The sequence below is a fragment of the Paroedura picta genome, chromosome 1 (assembly GCF_049243985.1).
Source record: "Paroedura picta isolate Pp20150507F chromosome 1, Ppicta_v3.0, whole genome shotgun sequence".
NCBI classification, from domain to species: domain Eukaryota; kingdom Metazoa; phylum Chordata; class Lepidosauria; order Squamata; family Gekkonidae; genus Paroedura; species Paroedura picta.
Window position 1 is genome coordinate 25,353,632 of NC_135369.1, and position 21,866 is coordinate 25,375,497.

At 46.7% G+C, this 21,866-nt stretch overlaps 1 protein-coding gene across 2 annotated transcripts; it reads right to left on the minus strand.

The window, feature by feature from the left end:
- Positions 1-228: 228 nt before the first annotated feature.
- On the minus strand, positions 229-20,131 carry LOC143833375 (pre-mRNA-processing factor 39-like). Of its 2 annotated transcripts, none has more exons than XM_077329128.1 (14): positions 19,955-20,131; positions 18,632-18,945; positions 15,222-15,347; positions 12,759-12,877; positions 10,966-11,133; positions 9,241-9,442; positions 8,371-8,478; positions 7,517-7,681; positions 5,955-6,081; positions 4,699-4,967; positions 3,586-3,770; positions 3,253-3,327; positions 1,473-1,626; positions 229-794 (listed from the first exon to the last, which is right to left on the minus strand). In XM_077329128.1, the coding sequence occupies exons 1-14, from the start codon at positions 20,043-20,045 to the stop codon at positions 732-734; spliced, it is 2,166 nt and encodes a 721-aa protein (XP_077185243.1). In that variant the 5' UTR covers positions 20,046-20,131; the 3' UTR covers positions 229-731. The 2 variants fall into 2 exon arrangements, with proteins under 2 accessions (XP_077185243.1, XP_077185234.1); XM_077329119.1 differs by having other exon boundaries at positions 1,473-1,629; positions 19,955-20,129.
- Between the last annotated feature and the right edge of the window lie 1,735 nt (positions 20,132-21,866).

Sequence of the window (21,866 nt, forward strand, 5' to 3'; positions counted from 1 at the left end):
GCCAAAACAATTATATCCCTGTTACATTGCTGCAGATATGCTCAGGAGTGAGATTTGAGTAGCTTGACTCCTCCCTGCATCAACTAAAATAAGGACACAAACTTGCAAAAAATGTATTAAAGTCACAACTTTTACCAGAGCGAAGAAACAGTCCTGCCTAGGCAGTATTTTAATGCAGAGCAGTGCCAGTGTTTCCAACCTGCTCCAAAGAGAAAGGACAAAAGTACGTTGCAATCCTTTACTGTTTATTTACAGTCGCAACACATGAAATGTACAGGGGGGGGGGGAGAAAGTTTACAAAAAAAGGGAGAGGATTCTGTTTAAATGACTCTTTAAATTAAACTAATTTTGCCACGATTCCCAACGATATTCTGTGGCAGACTTAGTCCATGGTCAGATTTGAATTTCAGTCTTTAAAAGTCTGTCTCGGGAGAGCTGAGGCAGCCTCCAGTCTGTATGGGGTGAGCCGATTGAAGCCTCCATTCCAGATCCACTGGTGATGTATTCCCTTGGGGCTGTTGATAGCAATGGACAGCCTGTTACACCAATGTGGGGGAAAGAGGAAAGTCAGTTTGTGGATGGCAGCAGTTCTGTACGATCTCTTCTCAGCTGCCAGAGGGAAGGCTATCAGTCATAGCCAGACTTCATCATTTTGCTTCTATTTAGGGATTAAACAAGAGTAGCTGCAGATGCCAATCATCCTCACTGCTGGCCTCTCACTCCAGGCCCTTTCAGCTCTGCTGGTAATACTGATTGTAGTTCCACGTGTTCTGGTACCCATAGCCACTGTAGTTCTGCAAACAGAACAGATGAGATATTAAGGAGAAGACCTCCAAAGTCTCTCTCCCCAAAGAGAAAAATGCTTCGCTACAGAATTCAACCCAGAGTATCTTTGCTTTTCCCCTCCGCTTATTAACTTGTGATATAGTATATCAAAAACACAAACTGGATTTTTCTAATACACATTTTAAAAAATTCTGGGTAAAAGTCTTCCCAATTAACTGGACAACTGTTTCAGTTGTTGACAGCCCACATCTCCCGTGCATGCTGATTCAAGTTCCTCCGATCTACCTGCAAATACTTATAGATGTTCACGTAGGACAGAAAATGGTTTTTAGAAGTGTGGGAGACAAAAGTGTGAAAAGGGACTGATGAAAGGATGAAAAGGAACTGGCCTACATGTACAGATCTACTTTCCTGGTGCCATGTCACATTGTTGCTTGAATTTACAATTACGAACAAGCAACCCAAACATAGTCCACTCAAAAGTCACCAGAGCGAAGACTAAATGTTCTCCCTCTAAGAGATCTGGCTAAACCCTCTGCAACTGGTTTAAATTTAAGCTGTTTTTGTAAACAACATGGTTGAAGCCAATCTAAAGAGGGCACAGGGGTGTACCCTGCTTGCTGCGTCAAGGCTATGAACTAGGTCCAAGAGATGTCTTGTGCTGCTGTCATTCTGCTACAACTGACCTGGTACCAAGTGTTGTAGTTGTAAGCTCCAGTCCCACTGTTGCTCACATCTGTCGCCATCAAGGGAGTGATGCCCGTTGTTGGAGCGACTGCAAGATTGCCTCCTGCAGCTGTCTCTTCAAGTCTCATTCGTTTCTCATCTGCTTCATCTGAACTGCTTGAAATTGGGGAGGGGGGACATAGTCAGCCCATATCTTGCCACAGGCAGTCTCAGTTTATCCTGCGGTACTCAGCTGGCTTAACCATCCCAGCTTCTACGAAGGAAGCTATTTACATAACAGCTGGGAGCATACCTCTGATTGCAGATCTCATTTATGTGTTTTTTTGGGGAGGGGGAGAGGCCTCACCAGAGTTTACATTTTGATGGTCAGAATACATTTTACAAAACTGATTCAAATGCTTAGTATGTTGTTTGTGCTTGCACAACCTGCAGGCTTTATTCCTAACCAAGATGCTTTTTGTAAAATAAACAGGCCATATGGCATTCAGTCCTGACACAAGTGAGCATGTCTCTGTACAGGAGCCACGGTGATAATATCAACACAAGAGCCGAGTTAACATTCATATACCACACCACAAAAAAATTCAGCAAAACCCACTGGTCACATGGTAGGCATCCAAGTTGGTTGAAATATCCAAACAGGATTCAAAATAGTGTGGACGCCGGAGGAAGACAATTAAAAGACACAAAGCTTCCACTGAGTCTGAATTTTTCTCCTCTATTAGGGGCTGATCCATGAAGGTGGTCTCTTGGGAGACCTGGATGTGAGCCCCGTAATGGCACACCTGAACGCCTTTCAGCACTGGAGCTTTTTGCATGCCTGCTCCCTTTTGAAAATATTGCTACTGGAGAGGGACTGGAACACCAAACAGAGCAGAACAAAAACACATCGTATGTGAAACCGTAACATTTGGGGACACACACTCCAATCATCTTGTACACACAACAACAGTAATGACTACTTATTTATCTATAATTTACTTATTTGGCAAGGATTACATCATAAGAAAATCACATATAAAAATATTCAGATAAAATATAAAATTTCTAAATTTATGCCATTAAAATCCAAAAACAGTCATCGGTTGCCTAGATCTTCAAGTTTTTGGAAGAGAAGGCAAGAGGAGGTGGAGGATCTGATCAGCCCCAGCTGATGTATCGATTAGGGCCTTGGCAGGGAAGCCAGCCAAATGCAGGTGTTACTTAGCCAATTAGAACACATTTTACAAGATCCAAAGGACCTCTCATGCCCAATCCTCTTTACAACAGGATGGATAAGAAAGGTGGGTGTAATGTTACTGCAACAAGAGAGATGGAATTGTGTTAAGGCTGTATGGGAGGGAGAATAGCTCAAAATCAGGGCAGTTCTGCTTGCTCAGAAATGTTTCCTGACATTTCTGGTTCAAAAGCCATCGGGTAGCAGTTGTTAGGAAACGTGTTTCTTGAGACAATGCTGAACCAGATCAGCTAGTGGACTGATCACAGAGGTCCTCTCCTACACAGCTATGTTTAATGCCATCCACTGAATTCATAGCAGATTCAAACTGGGGACTTCTTCTGTCCACAGTCGACTCCATTGCACTACCCTACAGAAATGTGTAGCTCAGCACTAACAGATTTTATTCGGAGTTATGGCCTACATCCCGAGGGACTTGCTTCTAAGTAAACATACCCAGCCCTTCAGCCTTACCAAGCAAGTCCGCACTGGTTATTTCCTCAACATGCAGGCAGTGGGGTCTACAACTGAGAACAGTAGCAGTTACCAGCTTGCTTCCTTACCCATTTTCCAAGAGTCTCTTTCTCATCATTTGTTGGTTCAGGAGCTTCTGGTGCTCATCATATGACATCAGCAAGCTGGCGATATAAAAAAGAGAAGGACGATCAGCAGAGACCGCCAGGTGACTTGCCACCTCCCAAGCTTAGTCCAAACGAAGAAACACCGTTGGTTTCTTCAAAAATACGTCCAAAGCAAATGAAACCAATAGGCAAAATGTTGTGTCTCAAGAAGACACAACCTTTTGCCTATTGGTTTTGTTTGCTTTGGGTGTACCTCCCAAGCTTAGGCAGACAAAAGGTCTTCAGCACTCAAGTCCACTTTGCCCTTCCCATCACCTGTTTATGCTGGACCCGAAGTCCTCAAGAAACTCCACTCTGCGCTGGGAGAAAATTATTTTTGTCTCCAGTGGGAGGCCACTGGTCAGGGCTCGGTCGAAGCTGCTCATGGTGTTGCCCTCGTTCTGCCGGACATCAGCACTGAACTCCATCTCCAACAGATTGGCATAGAGCTTAGCATTATCCTGCAATGAAGGGAAGGGGAAGGAAGAATAGGCAAGGCGGCAAGCTAACTGGAAGAAAACCTCATCCTCTTCCTCCTCCACTGCCTTGGTCTCAGGGAAGGGGCTGCTCACAGTATTTGTACCCGAGCTGCAATGCTATAAAGACCAGCAGATTTTTCCCCAAGGCACCAAGCCCAGTTTGTCAGTGTTAATGGTACATACACACACAACAATGCTGTTAGTCTTTAAGGTGCCACTAGACTTTACTGTTTTCCTTTCACAGACTAACAGGGGCCCCTCCAGCCTCTGATGAAGTCTCACTGATTGTTTCTGAGTCAATACAAAAGGCACAATCTGGTGAGAGAGCATTGCCTCGAGAGAAACTGGAACACGAAGACAAGCGCCAGTACCTTCCCTATTAAGTGTCAAAGTGGGAATTCCACCCTGGCATCTGCTCCTCAGATCAATGGCGCCTCCTGACTTTATAGTCTAAGCTTGGCCCGGCTGCAATGAGACAAGCCCAAACAGTTCTGCATGACTGTGTGGAGAGAAGCGTTGGCTTTTGAAACTTTAGAAAGACAAACACTCCCCAGGGTGTTTCCATGCTAAAAGACGGCCAAGTCAGTGGCATCAATACCACTTTTGCATTTCCCAGCCAGGACACATCAGGCAACGCTTCTGTGTACAGGGACTGCATGGCCAACGCACACCAGATTGCCCTGAGAACACTGTGTGTGCTGTACCCTTTATCCACCGCTGCCACTGGCAGATTCCAGCTTTCCCATTCCCGAAACCATGAAATGCTGTGCAAACCTGCATAACAGACACAAGTTGACAATCAACCCCCCCCCCCGTTTAACTCATCCAAAGCCCCCCCCCGACTCTCCTTTCTATTTAGCAAACCATATAAAAAGTGCACCCCCCCCCAAAGACACACACTATTTCCTACCGGATCTTTCTCCAATGCTTCCAAGAGGATCTTCCGAGCTTTGATCAAGTTCTTCTGCACTTTCAACACCTGACGAGCCAGTTTGACCGAGTAGAATGATGACACGGGCATCCCCTCGTTGTCCCGGATGGCTTCCATCAAGAGCGCTTCTGCCCCCTCCATATTTCCCTGCCGGCGCTCCAAGCTGACCCGCCGCAGGCGCACCATGGCGAGGCCAGGCACACAATCCTCAAACGACTTCAAGATGCGGCGGGCTTCCTCCACTTCTCCTACGTAGAGAAGGGAACAGAGATATAAAATGGCAGAGAGCAAGCAACACATTATGCTTGGTGATGTACAGGGCGGTTCACATCATTATTCGAGGCAGATAAGACAGCCTCTGCTACAATTTCTATGCAAAGTGCAGGACAGCCTAGCGAACACCACTTTGAAGAAGAGGAGTTGGACTTTATACTCTACTTTTCACTACCCGAAGGAGTCTCGCCTTCCCTTCCTTCACCCACAACAGGCACTCTGCGAGGTAGGTGGGGCTGAGAGGGCTGTGACAGAACTGCTGTGCAAGATCAGCTCTAAGAGGACTGTGACTGGCCCAAGGTCACCCAGCTGGCTGCATGTGGAGGAGTGGGGAGTCAAACCTGGCTCGCCAGATTAGTCCACCACTCTTTAACCACTACCACAGCTGACTCTCCAGGTAGCACAGCCTCTTTGCCTAATCAGCTGGGATTCAGGCATAAAACTGGGTTTTCTGCTTCCGGAACTGGATCCCAGCACAGTTCCTCCTGCCATATAATTGGTACTGTTTGGATAAAGAAAAGCAGTGTATCAGGGTGGGGGGGGGGGTGGATCAATGCTGCATGAAGCCTCCTCCCCCCATGGTGGGCAAAGACTGGAGCATAAACTCAAAGTTCCTTCAGTTTCTCTCATGGCATGCTAGAAATCACCCAGGCATATAAATGCCACTCTGCCCTGGATAGCCTGAAGCTAAGCAGAGTCAGCCCTGGTTGGTGCTTGGTACAGGAGACCATCAAAGAAGTCCAGGGTTACAACACAGGCAGGCAATGGCAAACCACCTCTGAACATCTCTCATCTTTAAAGCAACCCCAAGTTGGCTGTGAAGGCAACTTGAATCGGCTAGCATAGATTTCTTTCAGTTCTTTGAGCTCCACAGAAACGTTTGCAACACCTGAAAGCCAGTAAGGGACTCTCTTACCACCAAATAGACAAAAACAGCAACAAAGCGGGAGCTGCAGGTGTACCTTGTCTCTCTTCAAACGCTGCCCACAGGAGGTGGATGGTGGGCTTACGTGGAAGGTGGTAACAGCAAGCGCGCTGGAAGACACTCCTGGCCCCGGTAATGCTGTGGCTCTCGAGATACCTTGTATACTGGATTGGGAAATGGGAAGTGGATGGACATAGAGACAAAAGAAGCAGGCAGTATTCAAAAGTTGGCCCTACGCAGAATACATGAAAGTCTGGTACGGTAGCTTGTATTGAGAAGGTTTTATGGTTAACTCACATTGACAAGGGCTTAACACACCTCTCTCCAGGATTTCCTGCACCCTCTTAGGCAGAGGTACGAAAGACGGGCAGATAAAAAAAAACAGCAGCAGAATTCAGAAGAAGCCTGTTAGAATTTTTTCTCCAGAACACAGAAGAAATTTTTTTAAAAAACGGAAACTCCCAAGAAGCATTAAGAAACCTGCAAGGCCTGAGCTTGGACATATTGCACATTAAGACCGGGTAGTGGAGAGAGAGCCCTTTCAGAACCAGGGATTGGCTCATGGACCCAGGGGGATGCTACCCACACTTCCCTTCAGCGTTATAGAAGTTATCCATACAACCAATTCTACCTTACAGCTAGAGGAGCCACTGATTTCTGTTATTCCCTAAGTGATGCCTGTGCATGAATGTGTGGGTTTAAGAAAGCAAAGGAATTTGGTGGAATTATGCTCCCCCACTCTTACCTCCAGTGCCCCCAAAAGGAAGCAGAAGTTCCTGGCCACCTCTCTCCACCCACCCACTGTTGATCACTGTTTACTTATCTCAGCAGCTAATTTCTCCTAAGAGCTGAGAAGGGGAGAAGCACTGACAGTTAGCTGACAGAAAAGAGATAAGGTAACACACTTCTTTTCCCCTGAAAGGACCAAAGGGGAGGCACAGGCATGATTCCCCCCCTCATATTAGAGGCAGCTTCTGCATTATGAACAAGCACATCATGGCTTGTGTACAATGGGATTTTTGACACAATGAGGCTAAACATGGAGCCGACAAGGGGAAGAAGGCTCTTCTGCCACAGTTGAGACCTCAAACTGCTCGGATGGCCTCCTGTTCCACCATTTCTCCATCTCCCCATTTCCAAACCTGAATACTTTTATAGAGTGTGGGCCTATAGGCTACATCTCCTGCTTATATTTTCCAGCTGTCCCATTTGCTGTGCAAACAAGTGAGAGCACCACAAGACCCTGCGCTCCTCCTTCTCCAGGAAGGTAAAGGAGGCTGAACCTGCCCTACTGAAGACTCACAAAGGGGTTTCCCACTTCTATTAAACGCCACCTAGTGTATGTAGGTATGGGGCAAGCACACCCCTTTGTATTCTTAGGGGATACAAAAATACTGAAAACTCTTCAGTTAGGAGAAACAGCTGGGACGCCTGCAGGGAGGTGCTTTGCTGCCGGCACTCTCCGGGGGAAGGAGGGGGGCTGTTTTGGTTAACTGCAGCTTCTGATGCTTCTTGAGGGCACAGAGAAGGACCTGCCATGCTATTCATAGCAGAGGCAGTATGGTTTAGGCATGGGAACCAAGGAAGGGGTGAACACACCTTGATCCAGAACTCCTCGTAGAGGGCACAGGCAATGACGCAGCGCTCAAAGAGCACAATGGTGCGTTCGTGTGAGTTGCTGGCTATCTCAAAATCCAGGTAGTCCCGCCAGTTGCGCAGCTGCGCTCGCTCCAGCGGCTTTACGTGGAAGTAGGGTCTCTTAATCTAAAGCACAGAAAAGGAACAGGAAGGAGAACAAAGCCGTGATGAGCAAGACAAGAGTTGAGGGAATTACTAAGGAAGGATGGAGGAAGCTCTATTTAGCTGCTGATCCATATAAGGTGAGGAAGGTGAGCAGGGCAGAGGACCCATTCCCAGCCCAGATCATAAGGCATTTCCACCTTGCTGAACTGCTCCCTCCTGTTCTCCACTCATGTCCACTTGCACTTCCCAGATTTCCTGCACTGGAAGCCACAATCAGTTGCCACATATAGGAGTTTCGTCAACACTGAACAATTAAGCACAGGCAGCCATTGCAAGGAAGAATCTGCACAAGGCAGACAAACGGTCTCTCTGTGGAGAGAGTTAAGCACTAATCTGTCAACAGACAACCAGGTGGCACAATGGAAGCCACGTCCCCAACCACCTTGCTAGGTCCCTCCTGGCTTTCACAGCCAGGTATGCTGGCATACACTCAGTATCTGACAGCCTCAGAAATGGCAAAAAACAAGTAGGAGGGAAGGTCGGGGTACTGATTCCAGCATCAGCAGTATGAAGTCACAGAAGAGCTGGGGGCATCCGAGTAGGATTCAGTTTTTCCTTTTTTAAAAGCCAAGCACAAAGGGTTCTTCCCACTCTCCTATCCCAGGGTGCTACAAAGCACCAGTCCTGACCCGTGACTCTGCTATACAAACCCCTTCCTCAAAATTCCAGCGCTTGCTGACTTCTGCTTCATTCTGCGAGTGCATCTGCTGGCGGATGGAAATTACGAGCTCCCGGATCTTGTCTTGGTCCATATGGCCCTGAAATCCAAAAGCAGTGAACTCAGCGGTTGGTTGTTTCTAGAAAAATATAGCAATGTTCTTAAGTGCTCCCTGAATTAAGCCCTGCCTTGCTGGATTTGTCTAGTCAAGCATTCTACCTCCAACACAGTGCTCTCTACTCCGGTGGATATCTGACTGCTGCCTGCACTGCTGCAGGAAGGTGGTGATGAGTGGCAAGCGGTTGGAAGAGGTCACTGAGTGCAACAAGAGTCAGAAGTGCAGTCAGAAGATCAGAGGAAGATCCATCACTATAATGAACAACACTGGTGATCGGCTGGCAGTCGGCCATTGTGGGATGAGGGCTGGTTTTACCGCCATGTAAACCCATGTCCCGTGTTTAAAGAGAAAAATAATGGTACCATCCCCCACCCCATCTCCAAATCAAGAAAACTCAGGGAGCTGCTCTTAAGCACCTGGATTTATCTTTGGCAAGGAAAGAAAGGTGTATCAACAGAGCAAGCAGTCTGCAGCATGGGGAAATGCCCACACATGTGCAGGACAGATTTAAACAAGAGGGTCTTGCAGCACACGTAATCTGGGAGGTCTTTGTTAATGAAAGACAGGCAGAGAAGAGGCCCGCGTTATATTGCCCGTCCACAGACCAATCCCACTGCTGCCCGACAAGGTTTAAAAGGTAGAAAATAAGTAGTGGCTTCTTTCAGGGCACAAAAACCATGAGGGTCCTAAGATAATTGACTGTCTAGCTGTCTGAGAAAGAGGAGAAGTGCCAGCACTACCCACCAGAATCTGGCTCCCGTCTCCCATTCCAGTCTCCTGCATGGCTTCTGTCTTCAGTGGCATGTCCTCCCCAGGAGGAGCCTCCTCCGCCTCTGCTTCTGTGGTCTTGGCCACCATATCAGAGGCCATCTTTGACTGCAGCCACAGCAGCTCCTCATTGGACACGATGTCCTGGGGGTGGTGGTTGGTAACATGTTCCTTGAACCTGCACCATGTAAAGAAACCAGGATAGACAATTTTTTTAATTAGAATTTTTAAAATATAATGCTTTTTGAGGAAAAATCTATCTAAAGATAGTCATCTATTTAAGATACCTTACAGTCCAAAGGTAATCATAGAATAACAGAGTTGGAAGGGATCTCCTGGGTCATCTAGTCCAACCCCCACACAATGAGGATACTCACAAGCCTATCGCTCATCCACTTCCTTCCTGACTGCCTTTAGGAGAATAGCAATTTGTCAGACACAGACTCTCTCCTCCCTTACTCACAAAGTTGTTTCTCTTCTATTTTATTCTTTAAGCAACTGGTACTGTATTCCTTTGCATACCCACAGTTTTATAGTACAGTAAACGAACGGTTTGCGGTAATTGCTTTTGTCAGTGTTTTGAAATAATGTGCCTGCCCAACAGAAAAGGGGGAGATGCATGAGAGAAGAACTACTTATATTTACTATAAATCTTTACTAGAATCATGACACATGGATTCGTTTTTAATTCATTATATTGCATGAGGCTGTATAGCTCTGCTGTTCTGCAGGGCCTGCAAGACAGAGCTGCTTCACCAGGCCTAAGGCTGACACCAGACAGAGCATCAAGAAGAGCTGGCCTCACTGCAGAAAACAGAAGGAAGACCTGCCTCTGCAAGAAAGCTCTGCAATCCCCCCTCCCTGAGTTTACAGAATACATAGATGTTTTCATATTTATAACTGATTTTTAACATGCTGTTTACCACTCTGCGCTATGTAGGAAGGGCAGCATGCAAAAATAAAGATGATGATGATTAATTGGGGGGAGAAGGGGGTGGTAAATGAATTCAGTTCATGCATGGAGCATTATTTGGGGCATTTTTTCTATATGGAAGATATTACAGCTGCTTGGTTTTTCAGTTGTCAAAACTATGAATTTGTGCCTGCAGAGATCACATCCCAGATTGATGTAGTGGTTAGGAGCAACGACTTCTAATCTGGCAAGCGAGGTTCGATTCCTCACTTCTCCCCCACATGCAGCCAGCTAGGTGGCTTTGGACTCGCCACAGCACTGATAAAGCTGTTCTGACCGGGCAGTGATATCAGTGCTCTCTCAGCCTCACCCACCTCACAGGGTGTCTGTGGTGGGGAGAGGAAAGGGAAGGCGAATGTAAACCGCTTTGAGACTCCTTCGGGTAGAGAAAAGCGGCATATAAGAAAAAAAAAAAGAGAAAGGAGAGAGTGAGATTCCAAATAGGAATCCAAAGCTACCATTTTCTTGGGAATGTCCCTACAAAGTGACACCGCTCCCAATGACTACATCACATTTATGTTTTTTGAGTTCCCCAGCTTGGTCACACATTGTTTTCTCTTGCACACATTTGTACTACACCTGGGAATACAGCTGCAAAACAGCACTCCCCCCCCCCCGCCTGCCCCCAGGCACAGAGGCGCCGCCCCCCAAACGAGATGAGGAAACACATCTTGTGACACTTGTCATTCTTAACTCCAGACCCTAGAAAGGTGGAGCCTTAGACTTACTTTTCCCAGTGGTGGCTGTACATCTGAGTTGGCATGGCAAGCACTCGGTCATAGATTGCAGTGATGGCTTTCAGGTTCCCCTGCTCTCTCTCCCATTCCACATACATCTCCCAGAGTTTATCTGAGCGGAAATCCACACCTGCAGCAGCTATAGCAGATTCAAATGTGCTGCAAGAGAAGTTAAAGGGGAATATCAGTCACCTAATAGTCTGCAACATGTAAAAGCACTCAAGCCCATTACCAGAACGCCAGAGAACCTGTGCAACTTCTAGTAAGTCATCCTTCTCTGCATCACTTTCCCATCTCACCCTCCAGGCTTATCTTGTCATTGGAAATATGTCACGCATGTTTTCAAGAATAAGGTAAAGGTATCCCCTGTGCAAGCACCAAGTCACGTCTGACCCTTGGGGTGACGCCCTCTAGCACTTTCATGGCAGACTCAATACGGGGTGGTTTGCCAGTGCCTTCCCAATCATTACTGTTTTACCCCCCCAGCAAGCTGGGTACTCATTTTACCAACCTTGGAAGGATGGAAGGCTGAGTCAACCTTGAGCCGGCTGCTGAGATCAAACTCCAAGCCTCATGGTCAGAACTTCAGACAGCATGTCGGCTGCCTTACCACCCTGCGCCACAAGAGGCTCATTTTCCATAATAGTGTTCACCAAACACAGAATTCGAGAACGGATGCAGACAAGATATTTCGATAATACTGGTTTGCTTTCTTTTCTAAAGGGCAGTTTCTAGTCTTCATGTTTCTAGTTTGTGTTTATTTTTCAGCACTTGGGGGACAAGGAATTTAGCGAGCCAAGAAGCTCCTTGCCCCTCTCCCAAAACCAACAGATTATGCAAAATAAGCAAACAGTTGCACAACTGCTTCACTTATTTGCGGATGAAGAATTTAAGCCAGAATTCACTTGATCCTGATCAGAATTTCACTGTGGTCAGGGAACAAGGAAACCTCAGCTCCAGCCTGGGTAATGCCTTTCGGTGGTGCACATCAGACTGCCGTGCTGTAATACAGGGGTAGTCAAACTGCGGCCCTCCAGATGTCCATGGACTATAATACCCATGAATGCTGGCAGCAAATGCTGGCAGGGGCTCATGGAAATTGTAGTCCCTGGACATCTGGAAGGCCGCAGTTTGACTACCCCCGCTTTAAACAAGGCTGACCTGTTGCTCTGACTACCTTACATCATCTCTAAACCTGACTGCAGAACAAAACCAAGCTTTTGACTGGATGGAATCTGGCTAGAGTCATCAGCTCTGAAGCTTGGCCACTTACAAGTCTAGAGGCACTCATCATGCATTAGCCTTTACACAAAAGCACGTAACTTGGAAAAGTTACTTGTGTCATTCTGTTGTATCGTGGAACAAGTAAGTGTGTGAGAGAATGTTAACGCTGACTTCCGCTTTCATCAGCAAGGTGAAGCCCTCTGAAGTGAGCTCATACATGCCAGCTGAAATTGCTCTCTTCATGCATGCCTTTTTTGTTCTGCCAGAGGGAGGGGATCCAGTGCCATAGCAGCAACAATTCCTTGTTTCTTGAATATCCCGCCCCCCCCCCAAGCATTTCTTCCCCACTACCCCTGTTTATGTCAGCTACTTTTATTAGAATGTATATCCTGATGTCTTCCCCACAAGGGACTGGAGGTAAATCACAATAAAGCTATCAAGATATACCAAGTATGACTGAGGGAGTAAAATGATTCCTTTCCTCACAGCATTCTTTCCAACCCACGCCCCTACTCTGGTCTTTCTTCCGGCATCCACATTCCGGTTGCGTCACAACCTACCCACGGATCTTCTGCACTGAGTCTAGGAGATTCATATCCAAGGAAGCCTGCAGGAAGGAGATGTAATGGATCCACAAGTCCATGCTGAGTGGGATAGACTGCAGCCCTCGCTGGAAAACCTGGACAGAAAATTAATAAAACATCAATGTTGCCTACATTTTCTGGTTATGGAACTCTGGGAAGGGATTAAAGATGTGAAGGCATTGGGGAACTCCAGGGAAAATGAGGGGAAAAGTTGGGGGGGGGGCTTTAAAAATCAGATGGAAAACACTGGAAAATTTGGGGGAGCACTGAAAAAAATGACCTTTTCTCTTTTAGAATGAGTAAATGCTTCTTTAAAGCAAGATTTTTCACACTCAAAATCGATAGAATGAAAAGTATGAGAACTTGTGCAATTTTTCCAATAGAAAAAAATGGGAAATTCTAGAATGTTTTTTGTTTAAATGTAAATTTGGGCAACAATTTATATTAACATTGATTGGCAATGAGTACACTTGTATATAAAGTGTTCAATGCTTACAACATTATAAAGTTTAGTTTAAGAGCCAAACATGCTGGCAGTCCTACTTTCTGTGGCCCTCTGCAACCCATTCTGAATGACTGGGCATATTTGCAGAACAAAGCTTGACTCCAATGGCACCTTGAAGGCCAACTAAGTTTTATTCAACATGTAGGCTTCTGTGCGCACAACACAGCTTGTCAGACAATGAAATGGGAATTACAAGACCATCCTTAACACGCCCGCGGCGCCACGGGCGCCGCGGGCTAAATAATTCGTTAAGCCCTCAGGCGGAGGGCTTTGCCCGTGATGAGGAAGGGACCTAATTGGCCCCTTCCTCCTGACAGACCATCGGCTGGGCCAATTCCTAGGCTGCTGAAGGAAGCGAGCCGCGCTCTGCGCGGCTCGCAGTTGCTTCCTTGAGGGCGGCCTAACGCGTCGGGAGTCGCTTCGCGCCTCTGACGCGTCAGGCCACCAGCAAGGGAGCCCCCGGCAGCCGTGCGGAGCGCGGCTGCCGGGGGCTCCCTGCCCGGCGGGCTGAAGCGGCGAGAGGCGCAAAGCGCCTCTCGCCGCTTCAGCCCGCCCACAAAGGGAACCCCCGGCAGCCGCGCTCCGCACGGCTGCGGAGCCTCCGTGGTCTAGCGCCCGCTGCATTTAGCTGCAGCGGGCTTGATTACTAGTATATATATAAGCAGTGAGTGGCTCATGGACTTGGGCCCAGCATAATTATGTTTACCAGATAAACGATCTTACAGAAATAGAAATCTAAGTCTATCATTATCATTCATTTGGGATCAACTCTGGGGGGGGGGAGGGGTGAACACAGTAAAGGAAACAGAAATGTCAAGAGTAAAGATTAACGGACAGATTCATTCCCGATTCTGGAACCTGAGAGTAATTAGAACAGAACCTGTCACTATGCTCCATTCATCTCCACCCAAACACAGAGGCATGCCCACAAGCGACAGGCAGAGCAGAATTTTATTCGCAGACTTGAGAATTAAATTTCAATCTCCCATTCTAAATTGTATTACATTCTACCACTCACTACATTACAATCCACTATTCAATTCTATTATCACAAATCACATTGCATCACAAATCATCACAAATCAGAAATAAAATGAAGAGGATGGATAGCCCTTCTGTTGGATTGTTAGGAAAACAGATGTAAGGGTTAGCACCTTGTAAGGTGAGATAAGGAACCAATAGAGGCCGGTGGATTCCATTGTTTTGGGTGTTGCAATATCTTGCAACTCTGCAATTTCCCTTTCCCTTTGCAATAAAACAGCTACTTTGAGGTCCCCCACTGAATGTCCTGAAAGGTTGAGGTGTTCTGCTACAGGTTTCTCAGTCTTGTGATCCTTGATGTCAGATATGGGTCCATTTATTCTTTGGCAGAGGGTTTAACCCATTTGCCCTATGTAGAGGACGAAAGGGCATTGCTGGCACAAGACTGAGAAACACTGCATGTGCCTGCTACATTAGGGAGGAGATTCCCCCCCCCCACACAGCTATAATTAACTCAAGTTTGTTGTTGTTGCTATTAGCCTCAGCATACCACATGAGCTGACTTGACTCACTTATTTGAGACCTCTAGAGCCGCTTGCTTGGCAGCACCTTCAAGCACATGCTGGAGAACAGGGTGGCCAAGCCCAAAGGTCCCCAGTACTTCAGGTCTGCAGGTGGTAAGTTCCAGATCTGAATGTTACTTTCCTCACTCACTGTGTTAATTTCTATTTACACTGCGTTCTTCACAGAGACCTCCAACTGTGGTCTGAAATGGTGCACCCTTTTCTATCGCCACGACATTCTGCCATCTCATTCTCATGCATGTGTTAGATGTGAGAGCAATCTCGTGACATCTGCTACCCCATGCGTGAATCAGGCTGGTGATTTGAGCTGTGGGAGGGTAAACTCGGGGGAGAAGAAGAGAGCAAGGGTATCTTCCTTCATTCCATTACCTCTTCTGTCTCTTTGATGAAGTCAAAGCGACGCTCCATGTCTGCATACTTCTTCCAGTAGCCATAGCAGTAAGGGTAACGCAGGAAGAAGCTGTCAAAGGCTTTGCGGGCCGCATAGATGTGATTCTGCAGGAGTAGTAAACGGAACAGGCATGGTGGTTTAAAAAATATTGTGGAACATACAAATAAATACATAAAGCCTACCATCGTATAAGTCAGTCTTTTTCAACCTTTTGACCCTGAGATAATTTTCCATATTTCAAGGAGCCCCGGAAGTGATGACAGCTGGCCCGCCTCCTGCCACACCCCTAGAAGTGACATCAATGCCCGCATCCTTAGCCCTCCTTTTGCTCCCTCCACCCAACTTTACTAGTACTATGGCGACTCTGCCTCATGTAGGCTGGGAAGAAGAGTAGGAGCCACTTCAGAGCTCCCATGAACCCCTTTCAGAATGCCTCCTGAGGTGCATTCTAAATAAATAAACCTGATAAAAATATTAACTGTACTAAGATTCATTATTAAGGAGCTCAAAAAAAATTCCCCTCTAGTACTGGGTTCCATAGAGGAGACATTGGTACATATTTCAGTGGGTATCTGAAAGGACAGCCTTTGTAGGCATATTTGCATAAGCCAGTCAGATCAGAGTTTCATCAGATGTGTATGATACAGTAGTTTGAAAAGGTCATTCAGGCTGGAGGATTTTTGGTCATGATATTTTAGTTAGCAGGTAAACTGGAAACTGCTAAGTTGGGGAGAGAGCCTCTTGTAACGCAGAGTGATAAGGCAGCAGACATTCAGTCTGAAAGCTCTCCCCATGAGGCTGGGAGTTCGATCCCAGCAGCTGGCTCAAGGTTGACTCAGCCGTCCATCCTTCCGAGGTCGGTAAAATGAGTACCCAGCTTGCTGGGGGGTAAACGGTAATGACTGGGGAAGGCACTGGCAAACCACCCCGTATTGAGTCTGCCAAGAAAACGCTAGAGGGCGTCACCCCAAGGGTCAGACATGACCCGGTGCTTGCACAGGGGATACCTTTACCTTTTTAAAGTTGGGGAGATCTGAATTCTGTTTTTCTTCAATAACTGATATGCTGGCTCTGCCTTGATACAAACCTAGACAAAACTTTACAAAATGGATTCCAGTTTCCAATTCCTTAAAAGTTTTAGATTATTTTTGCCATATTCTATCATCTAGGCTTCATTCTGTTAAACTTCAGGCTCGTTAGAAATAAAAAATCTCTTTTCCCACTTCCAGACACCAGAAACAAAGTTGGCTCTAGACTAAGCAATGCAAGCAGCACAAGCATTAAAAGCTATCTCTTTGTTTCCACTAGGAAAAGAATGGCTGATTAGACTGGGAGGCAGAGGCAAGTGCACATCCCTCCCAGCATTCATACTGCAACTGCCAGCAAACTAACAACATCTACTGGGCCCCACAGACTCCCCCCCATCAGATATGCCCACTAGACACATTGTGGGGCAATTCCGATCTGATCAACCTGCTGGGCTACAGTCAAAACATTAATAGCTAAACAGTGAATCATTAAATGTTCAATGTTGTTGTTGATATTGATGCAGTTACTGAGTTTATGCTGTAACTGTCATATTGGATTTCATGTTCCCTGTGAACTACAAGGGATGGCAATAATAAAATTTAATTAATTAAGTGTGCACATTCATGCATGGTCACAAACATACACAAAAGTTATGCAGTTACTAAGTACAGACAGACACACACACACACAGGTGCAGCCAAGCACTGGAATATAGTATATCTGCAGGAGTCCCACAGTCAGTGCTAGTGACTACCCTAAACCCCCTCTGATGATGACCACCCTGACACAAACACAAGCACAAAGATTCCCCATCCTTCCTCAGGAGTTCTCTGCTAACTTCAAATAATTTGGGAGGAGGGGTCACTGTGCAAGAAAAGAGATCTCGCTCCTGATGTACAAAGGGCAAGGTGGAGGAAAGGTTACTGCGCCTTATTTTGTACTGGAATTTTATACGACAAGATTCTGTCTCCTCCAAAGACCACCAAAATAAAAGGGATCAACTCCTCCCCCCATTCAAGTTTTCTGCATGCTCCTGAAGACTCTCGGAAGAGAAAAGTCAAACTCTTGGCTTGTGAACCAAGCCCTGCGTAAACACGCAGATTTCAAGGATATGTTTTTGTTGTCTGCTGAAAATGACAAACCTGTGCAAAACTGATTTCCACTCAGCTTCCCTACAACACCTCTCATGCAGCTTACAAAAGAGAAATAAGAAATACAACAGCAACGATGGTATGCACACTTCCAGAAAGCCTGCAAAACTAAGCTAAAAGTCACAGTTTCACAGCAAAGTTTATTAAGCCAGAGATTTTCTAGCAAAAGCAGACAATTTTATTAGTTTTTGAGAACAGCAAGTGAGGCCAGTGGGATCCCCAAGACAGGAAGCTCGACATTTGGAGCCCCACTAGCAAGTGGCTAAAGTCCTCATTCCGATAGCACCCTCAGATTACTTTAAAGCCTGGGTGAAACACAAACTGGCCCTTTCAGGTTATGTACTATTTTAAAGGACAGAATTGATACTCTTCATTCATTTCAGGACATCAATCAGTTGGCAACTTCTAATGCTCTTTAAGGATCCAAGTCTTACAAACCTTTGGCTCAGATAGCATTTGGAGCTTGGCCCCTGCATTTTGAAAGTTCCCAAAATGTTTAAAAGTGTCCCCATGGAGAGCAATTTATGGTAACACAAAATAAGAACAACAGAGGCCAAATGCATTACCTTTTGAGAGGACTCAGCTACAGCACAAGGAATTTGGGGAAACTATCCAGTCAAGAGATCCCTCCTCCCTCTTAAACAAACCTTCTCCTTTAGAGGGAATGCAACCCTCTGCCCACTTCCAGTCAGTTCTTGACCCCAGATACCTATTCAGGATCTCCTGTTTCAAGGGCTCAAGGGAAATGATGCAGTTGGAAGTGATCAACACACTGCTGATACTAAACATCAAACCCGCCTTTATCTGAAGGGCTGGTGCTGCTGTTAAAGGTCAGCAATCTTCACACACAGCAAGTGCAGTTATGTGGTGCAACACTAACTGGGTATCTACCATTCCTGACAACGGTGCCAAACTCACATCTGAAAACTGCCCTACTTTTTTAAAAATCCTGCCTGTGGAAACTTAGCATATCAGGTAAAAAAGATGCAGCCTAGTGCCCTCAACATGCTAATTTTGTACATGCGAGCAGTGTTTTGATTTTTAAACGCAGGGCAGCATTATGCCAGGTGATCTGCAGGAACGAGGCTGCTGATCATGTGGCTTGGCTTTTAGAGCCTAGCCACTGCACTCCACACTCCAGAGAACCATTACCAGAGCACTAAGGCAGCTTCCAATGGTCCCTTACAAATAACAGCCTCTCAGCCTACCTCTTGCTCCACATACTGAAGCAATTCCGTCCATGCAGTGAAGTCGAGTGGGTTCTCTTGAGCAGCTCGCCAGTACCGCTCAAAATCCAGAGGGTATGTGATGGAGACCTCTTCCATGGGAGGGTTAAGTGCCACATGCATCACATCAGGGGCAGGAGGCTGAGGGGCTTCTTCCTTGGCAACTTCCGGTTTTGGCGCTGGAGCACTGGCTTCCATGTTGATTCCGTTGCAGCCCTGCACTGGTGTTGTCTCCTCTGGCTTTGGGGCGCCGTTGCTTGCTGGCTTCGGGGTCACGTCTTGATCAGGGCCAACAACTTTCAAAAGCAAACACAGAAAGGAAATTTCTAAACAACTAGTTTGGTAGCCATCACATACCAAAGTCAAAGATTCCCTACACTGCTCTGAGGGTGGAGTGTAGGAAGGCTGGGCAACAACTGCATCTCAATCATTACCATGATACCCTGCAGCATTTCATAAAGGGTATCACTGAGAACTCCTCCAGACTCTCACTTTACGTCGGTAAGCAAAGCTAGCATTCTCCCTCTGCTCCACATGCAGCTTCTCTTTCCTAGGTCAAATTTCAACATGTATATCACTAGAAAAGCCACTTCATCATTTCCCCTTCTGACAGTATTCCTCTTCTCAGATTTCAAAACAGGCACTTGCTAGTCACCTCTGGGGAGTAAGCATGACATCCAGGGAATAAAGCAAACTTTTGAAAACTGGACACATAATTCTCCCTCCTTGGTCTGTCAGGCAGCCATGAACTGTATGGCACTAGCCAAGGTAGTAATATTTTGGTGGGCAAAACAAATATCTGCATGGATAACTGTCCCTATTTATGGGTTTATGTGGTGACATCCTGCCATTTCAAGTTTTCCCTTCCTTCAGCACCCCCTGGCCTGCCCAAAAGTCTGCATTCAATAGATTAAACTGTCTGGCCAACAAAAAACAGAAGGCCGTGAATACGTCACTGCAGTCTTTTACACGCTTGAGAATCTAAAAGTACTGTTTATTCCGGGCGGGGGAGGGACGGAGGGAGGAGGGTCGAGAAAGGTTTTTCTCAGCGGCATGGCAACGGGGCGCCAGGCAAGGACGGCATCGCCCTGCTTAAACGCTCCAGGAAAGGCGGCGGCGGCGGCGCATGCGGCCAGACGGAGCCCTCGCCACAAGCCTGGCCCTGCAGCCCTGGGGGCGGGGAGCGCGTGGCCTTGCTGCCGCTGGCGGGGGAGGCGGGCAGGCGGGCGGGCCACGGAGCGCCTTCCTGGCCATTCCGCCGCCGCCGTCGCCGCCGCCCCCCTCCGCGGCCTGCTGGGCTCTCACCTGCTTCCACTTCGGCCGCCAGGCCTCCCTCGCAGGCCTCCGCCCCTCCGCGCGTAGGGCTGGCCGGCGCCTCAGGCCCCTCCGCCGCCATCTTAGCGCGGCAGCCGAACAGATGGTCCCGAGGCCCTCTCCGTCGTCGGCGCTCCCGCTAAGCCTCAGCGCGCCTGCGCGGCCATGCGACCCGGATGTGAAGGCTGGGGCGGGAAGACCAGGCCCGGGAAACCATGCAGAGAAGGATCCGGTCGTTGGAGGGGCGACCAGGGAGGAGGAGGAGGGGCTGATCCTTCCTGCGGCTGATTAGCTGGAAATGGAGAGGCTTCAGCTCGTTGCAGGCTCGCTTCCACCCGCCAGATCCCAGAGCTTGAACGGGGCTGGCCCTTGCATGGGAGATCTGCAAGGAAGACGAGGGCCGCTAAGCAGGAGGAGGCAGGGGCAGAGCGCCCTGGCCCATCTCTCGCCTTGAAACTCCGTGGGGGGCTGCTGTAAATCATTTGCGACTTGGTGGCACTTTGCCCACTCTGCATGGCGACATCTGTCTGCGGCTGAGGGGCGGCAGGGATGCAGGCAAAAAACGGATCTTTGAAGTTTTAACATGGTTCTATCATGGTATGGGACATAACAAAATTTGAGTCCAATGGCAACCTTCAAGACCAACAAAGATTTATTCAAGGCGTGAGCCTTCGGGTGCATGTACTCCTTCTCAGACAATGGAACAAGGATCATGAGAGTACAGATATAAGGCAAAAGTAAATTAGTAAAAGAAAAAGTTTTTTAAAAAGTAAAAGATTAGTAAACTGTGTCATACCATCTAAATTATGCAGTAATGAGAATTCTTTGCTAAAAAAAGGTAATGACTAACCTTGGCCTTTTTTCCCTCCAATATTTTTGTGAAGTATAACTGAACCCAAGACTGATTAGCTGTTTTAGCAAAGAGTGATCATCATCATACTGCATAATTTGTATGTTATGACACAGTTTACTAACCTGCTTCTAATGTACTTTTGCCTTATATCTGTACTCTTATGATCCTTGTTCCATTGTCTGAGGAAGAGTGCATGCACTCAAAAGCTCACACCTTGAATATGAGATCTCTCATCTGCTGTCAAGTCACTTCCAAGTTCTGGTGACCATATGAATTAATGTTAACCAGAATGCCCTATTGTTAGCAGCCTTATTCAGGTCTTGCAAATGAAGGGTTGTGGCTTTCTTGACTTAGTCAGTCCATCTCATGTTTGGTCTTCCTCTTTGCTACTACCTGCAATTTTTTCTAGCATTCTTGTCTTTTCCACTGACCCTGGTCTTCTCATGTGGCCAAAATATTCATTTTAGCTTCTAGGAAGAGGCTTGTAAATTGCATCTTAAATTATCTGGTCTGCTTCAGATTTCTTCATCTTTTACAGTATGTAGGGGGAAAGAAGCATTTGTATACCAAAAATCAAGTAGCAAGTTAACAGGTGAAATAGTTAGACTAGGGCTGAGAGACCCAGGTTCATATTGCTACCCATCCATAAAAGCATATTGGGGTTGGGGTTAGTTCAGGTATGGTTCAGAATTGGAAGTGCTCCTAGAGTAAATTTTCCTACTATAATACATTTTTTGGTTAGGGTTAAGGTTAGCTTAGGTATGGTTCAAGTTGGGAAGTGGTTAGGTTGAGGGAGTATTGGGGCTAGAGAGAGAGAGGCATGGTTAGGAAGCTCATAGGATGTACACATATTTTTATACCTTTTTTCAACACTGGCTTTTTCAAAACATTAAACGACTTGATTCTCTTTATTGTATGCCTTTTCCCCACTTGTTTCCGGAAGTATTAGAAAATACTATTTCAGATAGTACTTGTCTCTCAAGGCAAAAGGAAACAGGTAGACAAGCTAAAAGGTTTGTTCTGAATGATTTCCTTTTAAAACAAGTGAAC

What these genes read in the sequence shown, in the direction of transcription:
- LOC143833375 (XM_077329119.1), bottom strand. Translation starts at nt 20,045, where the DNA reads ATGGCGGCGGAGGGGCCTGAGGCGCCGGCCAGCCCTACGCGCGGAGGG. An exon ending in TACAGCCACCACTGGGAAAA is followed by an intron (nt 9,443 to 10,965) that starts GTAAGTCTAAGG and finishes TACATGGTGCAG; the next exon opens with GTTCAAGGAACATGTTACCA. An exon ending in AAGCATTGGAGAAAGATCCG is followed by an intron (nt 3,771 to 4,698) that starts GTAGGAAATAGT and finishes CCTTCATTGCAG; the next exon opens with GATAATGCTAAGCTCTATGC.